Raw genomic sequence first — 12613 nt, 5'->3', positions numbered from 1 at the left:
GAAATGAATCTATACTTAGGATAAAAATATTAGACTTCCAACAGTAATTCTCAAACCTAGATTAATAATGGAATGGCTGAAGAGCCTAAAAAATGCCAGGATCTTACTCTAAGCCAACTGAAACAGAATGGAGGGTAGAGAGGCAGTGATATTTAAAAAATGCACAGGTTAGTCTATAGCACAGGGAAGGCTGAGAATCACTGAGAGAACATAACTACAGTAGTCAGACCCTTACTAGAAGTAGGACAGCCTAAGAACTAGAAAATAGGGCTATGTGGATGTTTCTAGCAGAAATATATACACATTTTCATAGACTCATGTCATATTAATTAAGCACTAACTGGCATGTGGGACGTGGGAAAATAACATTACATTTTATTGGCTCACATGCTTCTTAAACCTCATAGGTTGAACAGTTCCTCTTTCTAGAAGAGAAAATTCACCAATAAATATAATTTGAGAGAGGTATCTGGGTTTTGACCCTATAGACTGATTCTAAAATAATTTTCAAAATAATATGTTGGAGCATAAAGCCCCCACAATCCTACATGGACTATGGGGACACATTCCACACTTCTAGCTGGTTCTACTAATACCAATTCCATTTCTGACCTAGAAAATGGGACTTGAGTTTGAGAATGGATTAGAAGCACTGAATGACTTAAAAACAGAAGATTATCATAAAAAGGCATCAAAACCAAGTCAGTTTTAGTTATGTATTATTTTATTGCTCTATACACACATTATTTTATAATGAACATTTAAAACAAGGCCATAAATTAATAATTTCAATTTATATTTATTTCACAGCACTCTGCAATGACTAATCTTTTACATATTAATTCACTAGATTTTCACAAAAAATGCCTTATGAGATCATCAGGACAGATACTATTATTGTGGCTATTTTAGTTTTACTTAAGAGAAGAGAAACTCAAATAAATGAATTATCCAAGGCTAACCTGGTGCAAAGAACTGACTCATTTGAAAAGACCCTCATGCTGGGAAAGATTGAAGGCAGGAGGAGAAGGGGACCATAGAGGATGAGATGGTTGGATGGCATCACCGACTTGATGGACATGAGTTTGACTAAGCTCCTGGAGTTGGTGATGGACAGGGAGGCTTGGTGTGCTCCAGTCCATGGGGTTGCAAAGAGTCAGACACGACTGAGCAACTGAATTGAACTGAACTGAGCTGAAGAGCTATACTGACAATCTTAACAAGTAGCAACTTTAACTTTGATATTTTGATGTCTGATATTAGTAACTTCATGCATGTAAGTTTCAAACCTCAAAATATGGTTATTTTTATTTTCAGAAGAGTTCAGTTCAGTCGCTCAGTCGTGTCTGATTCCTTGTGACCCCGTGAACCGCAGCATGCCAGGCCTCCCTGTCCATCACCAACTACCGGAGTTCACCCAAACCCATGTCCGTTGAGTCGGTGATGCCATCCAACCATCTCATCCTCTGTCGTCCCCTTCTCCTCCTGTCCCCAATCCCTCCCAGCATCAGGGTCTTTTCCAATGAGTCAACTCTTCACATAAGGTGGCCAAAGGATTGGAGTTTCAGCTTCAACATCAGTCCTTCCAATGAACACCCAGAGCTGATCTCCTTTAGGATGGACTGGTTGGATCTCCTTGCAGTCCAGGGGACTCTCAAGAGTCTTCTCCAACACCACAGTTCAAAAGCAGATGAGTATAAATGGCCAAATGAATTAAAACAGATAAAAGAGGGAAACCCAATAAAATATCCAATCAGAGAAAATAAAAACCTAGTTTAGCATAAATACCTGGAAAGACTAACTTCTTTTTTACTTTTCTAGAGTTGGTAGAACTTATTTTCAAATTCTTAACAGATCCATAAAACATATAAAAGATAAACTGTAAGATATAGCTCTAATTTGATACTTAGGATATATAACTGCTACAAAACATGTCTAGGATAACTAAGTACTATTTTGCTTCTTAGAATATTAGCAAATCATTAAATAAGTTTGATTTCCTCAGGGCAGAAAATTTGTTTCTTGATATTTAAAAAATTTTTTTAATGATGTTAAACTATAGAATTGTATTCTGCTTCATTTTAAAACAATATACCTCTTTCAAATCTAAAACCAGATACTTTAAAAAATGGTTAGCAAATTTAAAATGTAGATGTTTATATATCAATGTCAGGTAAAAATGCAGGGAGATATATGGAAAATACTTTTTAAAATATTTAACCTGATTAGTCTGTCTTTCATAGTTTGTGTCTATTAAAACTAATTATGATTTAATATTCAAGCATTTTATACCACCAAAGTATTAAGAAACCCCAAATGGGGGTTTATTACCCTACACAAACTACCTACTTCATAAAGGATAATGTTTCACTATTAGAAAACATTAAGCTATGTACTATTCTTAATTAAGCCCCCAGTTCTGTTAAAGTAAAGCAATTTGCAATTTAATTATTATAATGCAAGCTAAAATGTAACTAATGACATAGTATACATTTGTGCTGGATAATTAGAGTAGTCAGTAAATAAAGCTTTACAAAGCAGGAAATAAAAACAGGTGAGGGAGCTGCGGCTCATTCATGGCCTTGCTTGGGCTTCCCTGGCGGCTCAGACAGTGAAGAATCTGCCTGCTATGCAGGAGACCTGGGTTCAATCCCTGGATGGGGAAGCTCCCCTGGAGAAGGGAATGGCGATCCATTCCAGTATTCTTGCCTGGAAAATCTCATGGACAGAGGAGCCTGGCAGGCTACAGTCCATGGGGTCACAAAGAGCTGGACACGACTGAGGGACTAACACATGTAGCCTCGCTTACTAATGAGAACTGGAGTAGAGATCAGTCACTCGCCAGCACGTTTCCCTGATGTGTGCAATAAAAGCGCATGCTGTAGACTGACCTGCTAACCTAATATAACCACCAGGTAAGTGTCTGTTCAGGAAAATCCACAAAGAGAAACAACTGAGGGAACAGCATAAACTAAAACTAACTCGCAGGAAAGACAGAATAATCACTAGGAACACCCTAACTATATGCTCTGTGATATAAATGAGTAACAGGAATATTAACCATACTTTTTAAAATTAAGAACACTCAAACTTCAAACTACTACATTTATCCTATTTAGGCTTAAGTTATAACTAGAAATATGGAAATGGTGAAACATTTGACTTTACAAACCACAGAAGTGATTTTTCTTCTTTAGGTTGGGGAAAAAAAAATGCATAGAGTCTCTTACTAGTAGTACTAACAAGATCAAACATCAAATTTTGACATTTTCACAGTAGCGAAATTGAGTTCTACCAAAATCTAATCTGTGAAAAAGGCAATGTTTTCCTTTTACCAGAGGTGTTACATAATGTATGCATTCTCATTCTACTATTGTACTGGTGAAGCAAGCATGTTATTCTAATCAAGTACTCTGTGTAACACCCAGGTGTTTGCTCCATCAAATTACCACTTACTATCAATTCATAGTTTCAATTAACTCACAACTTCATATAGCAACTCTTGAATTAGGAATTCATTATAGATGTAGCAGAAGAGATAATTTAAATTTTTTTTTTTGTGAATAGACTTTTTGGGACAGACTTTCTAATGTAGGATATGCGTAAATTATTTAGATTCTCTGGTATTCTCAGTTTGCAGAAATACTGAAATCTAATTCGGTTTATTGGTGTTTTGGCTCCAAATACATAAACCTCCCCAGTTCAAAATACTGCTTGCCTTAAGTTCAAACTGGTAAAACCTAAATACTAGAGGAATGTGAACAGATAATACCAGTAAGTTCACATTTCTGTTAACCTATAGGTTCTGGCAAAGAGTAGCCTCCATAACTACTTTCAAAACTGAGATGGAAGAGCAGAATTATGTTACAGACAGCACATTGTGCCTCTCCCATCATAATTATTGCCGAGAGTTTCAAAGCCAGTCAATAGTGAATATTGTGAATATCAGAATATGAGAATAGCTATTCTAAACAGCATTCTTGAACACTTTATTTCCTCTTGAGCGTCCTTCCATTGATACTCCCTAAGTTTAAGAAGGTAATTAAGAAAATATTATTTTGCCAGATATATTTTTCCCACCTCTTTTGAAACTTCACTGGTGACAGGCTGCAAAAAACTAGAAAATAAGCCCCAAACCTGCTGTCCTTTGTCCTCTGGCCCATATTGTGAAAATACAGAGATTCAGAGAAAACAGCAGATATGCACTGGGTGATATCAGTAACACATCCTGAAATGTAATTATTGCAGATAAATATCAAATGCTGTTTTTGTTCCATAGAGAGAAAATTCTTCAAGACGATAAATGAAGCTGATTGGGCAAAGGGTAGGATGAATTTCAGGGGTTGGTATTGCTATTAATTTTGCCAAGACTTCTTGTGTAAATTTGGGTAAGTCACTGCTATTTAGTAAATGAGATTGAGAGTGGATAAAATAATAAAAATTTCATACAGGTTGCCAGGAAGAAGTTAAGAGTGTTCCTGTCAGTTGTAAAATGGTTACCTAATTTCCTCTAGTTCAACATGAAAACATCACAGAATACATAAATGAAATGGCACATTATTTCTGAATCAAAATAATTTTCCTGTAATACTTAAAAATCAAACATAAGTTCTAAAGTACAATACTGTAAAATAATGTACAATACTGTAAATTTGAAATAAGTTCTGATAAAAAAAGGTAAAGCCCCAGTTAATGAATTTTCAGGCGATATAAAGATAACAAAGGATTCAGTACTGAATAGTTTTTAGAAATATTCCTTTATGCATTGAAAAATATCTCCACTGTACACAAAAGATAGATTTAACTAAGGAAAAAAATCCTCTTGGCTATAAAAAGAGACACTAAGTTAAATATGTTTTAAAATAATCTAATTTCTTATAAGTATTTCAAGAGAGGCTAGAACTAATTAAATGATATCAGCACCTTATAATAATTGACTTAACTTTTGCAAAGATGTAGGCCCACACCTCAATTAGTTTTAAGAGCCTTTATCTAATTCCATTATCTTCCACAAAGCAATAAGAACTACCCTTATAGCATCCTGGGCTTCCCGACAGCTCAACGGGTAAAGAACCTCCCTGCAACGCAGGAGACACAAGAGATGCAGGTTCAATCCCTGGGTCAGGAAGAGGCCCTGGAGAAGGAAACGGCAACCCACTCCAGTATTCTTGCCTAGGAAATCCCACGGACAGAGGAGCCTGGTGGGATACAGTCCATGAAGTCGCAGAGTCAGATACAACTGGAGCGACTTAGTATCCATGTACATACTTAGAACCAGGTCTCTTGGTAACCAGTTAAGTTAGTGGGTTATTATGCCCATATCATTCCTCTCAGAGGGTACAGAAAACATGTGTTAAATGTGCACCAAGTTTTCATAACTAGATCGTATTTTCAAGTATCAGAGAAGTTTCTAGGTCTGAATACTATCTGTATACTATCTGAATACAAAGTCTGAGGATACAGACAGTATTATAGGTGATCTACATGAGCCAAATAAAAAGCTCACAGATCTCTAATACCATGCTGCTCAAGCCAAGCATATATACCCACTTCCACCTTAAGACGCTGGAACATGTGCCATGATCCCCAAGCTAACAGAGAAAGCCTGAGGAACCCAAAGGGAAGAATGAATCCTGAGATACCACGTTATACAACAGAAAGCAACTTCAACTTAACATGGCCCAGGGGCGTGAACTCTGCCCGTCTCATCACCTCGACACCTTTGCCTCTGCCCCAAACACATGCACTTACACAGACAGAGACACACACACATACATAAAATTATAGACAGGTACGGGGTGATTTCAAGGTACAGATATAACATACAGACAGAGCATGACATTTAACTGATACATTAGCCAATTAATTTCATGATTTTCCATGATTAATTTTAGGAAGGAATGTCACTAAAATAAATAATTAAGGAAAAAGGTGCATTAATCTTGCCAAGTTGCCCTGTGCATCCTCTTGGCTTTTCTAACATAAGAAAGCCATTTAACTTTTGCCTATGAATCCATGCATCTGAGTACTCTGGCTCTACCATTTACACACGGCATGGTGTTAGGCAAATAACTGTCTCTGTGACTCAAGTTCCTGATTAGTGAAATGGAGATAACAGTAGTACTGACCTTATTGGGTTGCTGCGAGGATTAAATGTGGTAAAGTGTCTACACAACACTTCATATTTTATGATGAACAAACAGCTGTCATTATCATCATCACAAAGAGACACATGCAATTAATTACTTATGGGGAAGAAGGAGTTAGAAGGGAGCTTAAGATAAAACTATTTACAAAATGCTCAGGCTATCATGAAAATTCAAACTATTAATACTTCCTGGGAGAATATGAGAAATTCGGTTTAGCCCAAGTTTTTCTTGGGGCCACGTTCCTATGAACTTGGCATGCCAGGGTTCTCCACGCACATGGGATGAGGAGGATGGATTGATCTGGGTCAGTGGGGCAGTTCCCTTCCCTCCTTACAACTGTGGGTGAGTAGCCTCAGATGCATCCAGTCTTCAGTTACACTTAGCTCGTCGCGTGGTTGTTCCACTTGTATGTGCTGATCTACACCTTGTATTATGCTGACTGATCTACACGTTATATCTTAGCAATGCCTCTGACCAGCAGCTTAATTGATGGAAGTGATCTAGGAACTGGCTTCTTTTGAGAGTGAAATGCTTTGATGATAAAGCGATGTTTTTGGAATTTATGGAGAGACAGTATCAGTGATAGAATGTCACCATGAAACAGTGAAAACCTTGAATCATGTCTCATGTGGATGACTTTCTTGAGGTCATTTGATCCCATGATGGGAACCCATGGAACACTGAAAAACACTAATAACTTCCAACACAAGGACGTATGCCAAGACTTGCAATGGTATCAGTCACCAACACCATTCAAGTAAATATCCATCTGATGTATGTTTGTTAGACCACAATCTTGACTATTTCAACTTAAAACATGTTGTTGAAATGAAGAGTTTTACCTTTTTATATTCAGCAGTGCCCAAGGTATTCCAGAGGGTGTTTGAAATGCAGGTAGCAATTTTACCCCAAGTTCCACTGCTTTCTTTCGAAATATCTGAAAAGTTAAACAGTTAAGTAAGCTACTGTTGTAAGAAAAACAAAATGTGCTATTCTACTTCCCCACATTGAGTATATTTCTACTTAACATTAAAAAAAAAAAAGTTTTTGAACTTAATGAATTACCCAGGAAAGTAAGAATGGTCCAGGGGCCACCGTGCTGTGGAGTATTTATTACTAATGCTGGGTGCACATTAGACTCATGTGAGGAGATCTGAATAATACTGATGTCTTGGTAGTACTCCTGATATTCTAATTTCTATGGCTTGGGGGCTCCCAGATCAGAACTTTTTAAAGCACCACCTGTGACGTCAAGTGATTCCAATGTGCATACCCAGGGGAGAACCATCAGACGTTCTGGTCCTGTTCTGGTTTCACTTATTTACTAGGGCACAGAGAAGGGAGAAGTTGTAAAAAGATATATTATCCTACAAATAATCTCTAAGTCCTCTTAGCCCTCTGCAGTTTTAACTTCCTCTTATGGTTAAGTGCAGGTGACATGGAAAATACAAAGTTAAAATAGATACAAATTCTGCTCAGAATTTAGTAAAGAAAGCAATGTATGAACAGATATCTGACACACAGACCCTGACATAAAGTCGTCTTAGAGTTCCGATGAGTTCAGCAAGGCTGCATGCCATTTAGATGAGGATTGTATGCAGCATGTGATGGGGGGTTCATAATTCTAGAGACAGGCTGAGAAGGAGAGCGAGCATTGTGAAGGTATCAGTATTAAGCACTGATGCAGCCAAGTGGGGGGCCTGCAGAAGAAATGGACCAGGCTCTCTTCCCTGTCCAGAGCCAAGAGGGAATACTGGTAAATGAGGTCTGGTATGCACAGCATGGGCCCAAATCACAAAGGGTCATAAATATAAGGCTAAGAATCTTATTCCATTAAAACGGAAAAATATTGAAAGTTTTGAGCAGCCAGTTCACTTAATCAGAACTGTGCTTTAGGAAGATTGATTAAACGACAGCCTGTCACAGTTTTAGGTCCAAAGAAAAGCACCGAGTTAATTTATTCACTGAAGGAAGGACTGCTGCAGCATTCCCTGCTCGAGCTGTGGCCGCTAGCAGATGCCCTGTCCCTTCTCCCTGCCACGCTGTATGACTGAGTGTGGTGGGCTGGGAACTTACTATTTCCTTCTGTCTCTTCCTCAAACAAGAGAGATGTGAGAAAAGCTGCGGGAACCCTGAAAAGCATGGAGGATGAGCCAAGTCCTCTCCCAGCCTGGGAAGGGGTTCGTTAAAGCCATGGTCAAGGAAGCGTTTTATGGCTTCTCCAGAGGCAAGGGTTCCAGTCCTTGGAACTCCTGCTGCAAGACCTAAGCCCCCCACAGAGAAGTCTAGGCACTGGGGCTTCCGGACGGAGAAGAATCCAGTGATATCAATATCGATGCTGCTTCTGAAACCCTACTCTTTTGGAAACTAACTCCTACTCTGTAATGAAAGTTGAGAAAATAATGAGTTTTAATGTAAGAATTTGGCTGACAGTCAGTTTAGGTAAACTAGCATTCTTGGAATACAAATGAGGACAAAGACATTTGTAGTATATAAGGCACTAAAGAAATAGAGATATCATTTTCCCCATAAAATATTGTAACTCTTTGAAGTGGACAATTTCCTGTTTCAACAGCTGACAGTGAATGGGAGAGGAAGAGAAAGAAAATAAGCCAAAGGTATATTCTTTATTTCCAGTCTCTTAGTCTAGAGAATTCCAAGTTCTCTTCTGCTGTAAGGAATTATCCAATCACTGCCCAGCCATCTGCCAACTTTCTAGTTTCCACCCAACTTTTAAAACTGTTAATTAATTAACTCCTTTACAAGAAACTTACATAAGACTGGAAGTCAGACTTGTAATTAAAACACCATCACGGATATTATAGCCATATGGCTTGGGAGTTAAGGGCTCGGGCTTTGAAAACACAATGCCTGTGCAGGAATCTCAGTTCTACTTCTTCAAATGGGGTAATCTTGGGCAAACTGCTTAATCTACCTATGCCTAAACTTCTCCATCTATAAAATGGGGATAGCCATGTCCAAGGCCAGCTTCCCTAGTTCCATCACTGACACTACTGTTGGGCCAGTCCCTAGGGCATGAGAGAGCACACATTCTGACTTTCATCACCTTTCGGTTATTAAACATCAACATCGAAGTTCCCAGAAACATCTCATTTATGGCTCATTTCCTTTCCGTGATGTGAACACAGTCCATATTTTCATCACCAGGCACAATGCAGGGGCATGGCAGCAAAGAAGGTCTTCCTACCTAGGTCCCCATTCTCTAGGATTTCATCCTATCGCCATTAGCCTCTATCTATTCTACCATGTTTTTCTTTTTACCATGTGATTTTCTTATTCAAGAAACTATCATGATTCCCTCTGTCGTGTAAAACATCAATTCAAAAACTAATGTACTGGCTAATCTACTGACCTCTATGAATCCGACCATCTATTATCTTCCGTTTTTACAAAGGCCATCCTGGCTCCAGCTTGAGTCTTCAGGGTCTCAAGTACTCATTCAAGTTCAGTCTACCTTAGTATCTTTAAAAAAAAATTTTTTTTTCCTTCAGATCTAGTGAGATATAATTGACATACAACGTTGTGTAAGTTTAAGATGTAACACATGATTATTTGATACATGTAGATATTGTGAGATGATTACCATAATGAGGTCAGTTACCACTCTCATCCTCTTGCATAACTATCTTCCATATGCATGTATCATGCCAGCTTAATATATTTATTTACACGGTTTTCTCATCCTAAAACATGCAGTGCTGCCTCCAGTTGGCTAATCCAAACTCACCCAATTCTCTAACACCTTCAGTGAACTTCTGCTTGACAATTGGCATCAGCCAGTGCAGCATTTGATTACAGAAGGCAAGATCTCTGTTTTCCTGTGTTACTCTCTTATATCCTCAAGTACTTTTCTTCTTCAAAAGCAGAGAAAAAAAATCTCCATTTCTCCTTCACTACCTATTATACATATCCAACCCAAATTCAAGTTATTGATATCGCCACAGTATTCCTATGAGTAGTAGGTGGGAAGACATTTATAATCTTAGTTAACATACAGGAAGGAAACAGCAACCTTCCCCAACCCAAGGTTTTTGCCTTTGCTGTTTTCTCTGGCAGCAATGCCCGTTCCCTAGCTCTTTGTACACCTGTTTCATCCTTAACTTCAGGAAACTGCTTGAAAGTCCCCTTTTAAGAGAAGTCTTTCTTAAAAACCCCAAATAAAGCTGGCCATTCTCATCATTTATCATATCACCTTATTTTGATCCCACTATCACACTCTAATTATCTTATTTGCTTGCTGATTGGTTGACTGACAACCCCACTAGATGTAAATGTCATGAGGGCAGGACTTCTGTCTGGTTCCTCCTTGCTGTACGTATACACCTAGTATCCAGCAAAGTGGCTAGTCCTCAATGAACGTTCATTTAATAAAGGAAAGAATCAATCAAATATTAAATATATCTGGAGCACTCTAATGAGAAACCACTAATATTATAGTGTCTGCAAAGTGTGTGTCCTATTCCATGAATTTCTATCATCTTCAATGTCTACAAGTAATTATATCAAGTACTCTGCAGTCTCTATGTTGGGCACAATTACAAAATAGTTTTTGGATGAAAACATTAATTAACCTATTGATACTTTAAATGAAATCATATGTGAGCCTAAATTAATTCCAATTCTTAACGTTTGATTTGTTACCTCCTCTTGAGACATGAAGAGAGGTTAGTTACTTGGAGGAGGAATCCAGATTCTCAAAGAGAATATCTTTCTACCCAAAATGGTGACTAATAAAATTCCAATTTAGCTTACAAAGTTAACACTGTTAAAAGAATGAAGGAGCAATGTCACAAATCATCCTGAAGGGCAGTTAAGTTTTAACTAGCACGTCTTAGTTAATGTGCTCAAGAGTAAAAGACCACAGAAAGCACACTAAATGGTACTTCAGTGCCTCTTCCCAGGCGGCAGGCACGATGGAGGGTGCGCTGGACCCAGGCCCGCACTAGGTCCCAGGACGGGTTTTACTATGGCTCAGTAGCAGGCCTGGGCCTGCCACTTAACCATTTTGATCTCAGTTTCCCGAAATAGGAGAGCGGGGTTGGTAACTTCTAGTTTGGACTTATTCCTGAAAAAACTAGCATCAGAAGTCACAAAGCTAATATTAAAATGAAACTGGCAAAAAAGCAAAACTATCATAATTTTTTTTATAAAGATAGAAAGTATTAATGTGCCACCCAATTCTTAGTCAATCTTGGTTTGTTGGTACTTACATTGGGTAGGGTGGATTTTATAAAGTTAAGAGGGAAAGATGAAAAATGACAGGTAATAAAATATAATCTGTGCTGATAATAGAAGACATACTCTTAAAAAAAAAAAGACCATTAAAACTAAATATGTCCTTGGGTAACCTGCAGCAATCAGCTTGAAACGGGCAGATATCTAATGACCCAAAAGGAATCTTCAAAAAGATTCTGCATTATAGAGACTCTGATTATATTCACATCAAAAAAATTCAAAACTAATAAAATTTACTAGAAGGGTGGTAAAATATTATGAAATAGCTTCTGAAATAATCTTTCAAGCATGTAACTAAAAAATAGATTTAAATAAAAACATTTATGGTCTAAAGTTAAGAATTTCAAAATAACTACAACCAAACTGTATATTTTCATTATGCTTAAATAACATCATCACAGTCTTATTGCTAGAAAATTTCAGATTTTAGAATCTATCAAATAAAAACATTTATCTTTTTACTTTACCCTTACAGATAGGATTAGACAGGCTGTAAACAAGATGTATGGCTTTCTTTGCCTTTCTAGTTTGCAGATCCCTGAAGAACTGCACAAGAATATTTACACACCAGAGCAAAGAATAAGGAAAGAAGAAATGAGTAACAACAGACGGCTCTAGAAAGAACCAGTTTCAGTTCAGACATGCTTCGATTTGAAATGTACAATTAATATAAAAGCCTTTCTTTAAAAGCTCCTGCTGCAAACTTCACTGTTAAAAGATCAAACACTAATTCCCCATTAGTACAAGCAGAGTTTACCTATTACTCATTTCTGCTACATAAAGCTTTCAGCACAAGATGCCGTTGATCTCATAAATATCTTTGGCTTAAAATAACTGAAATAACCCACATATCATTAGCTGAGTTGATTAACACATATAATATGGGCCAAATTTAATCACTCAACCAATAAGCTACTGTATTGAGCTACTCTGGCTTTTGAATTTAGAGTGGAACATGGAAAGGTTTAAATATTTGAATAAAGATATAAAAATAGTTAATCCAGGAGAAATTTAGAGCTGAGAGGGACATCAAAGGTCATCTAGTTACATAATCTTGGCTTACAGATGTGGAAACTGAGGTTCAGAGAGGCCCCATTCCCCTAATTAAATGTTCGAAAGTGGGATGGCTTGGTTAGAACTACAGGCAAGTGAATGCCAGTTTCATGCCATCCCAGGTACATGTAATTCTTCTGATCTGGGGGGATCGC

At 37.6% G+C, this 12613-nt stretch overlaps 1 protein-coding gene across 1 annotated transcript in view; it reads right to left on the bottom strand.

The window, feature by feature from the left end:
* Positions 1 to 12613, bottom strand: part of MAN1A1 (mannosidase alpha class 1A member 1) — a 171346-nt gene that overhangs the window by 66369 nt on the left and 92364 nt on the right. Inside the window, exon 6 of the mRNA XM_015097327.3 lies at positions 6992 to 7086. Coding sequence (XP_014952813.2) covers positions 6992 to 7086 — 95 coding nt within the window. The remainder of the gene's footprint in view (positions 1 to 6991; positions 7087 to 12613) is intronic.

The sequence above is a fragment of the Ovis aries genome, chromosome 8 (genome assembly GCF_016772045.2).
Source record: "Ovis aries strain OAR_USU_Benz2616 breed Rambouillet chromosome 8, ARS-UI_Ramb_v3.0, whole genome shotgun sequence".
Classification (NCBI taxonomy): domain Eukaryota; kingdom Metazoa; phylum Chordata; class Mammalia; order Artiodactyla; family Bovidae; genus Ovis; species Ovis aries.
The sequence above is the reverse complement of the archived record's forward strand: the minus strand, read 5'-3'. Positions and strand labels throughout refer to the sequence as shown.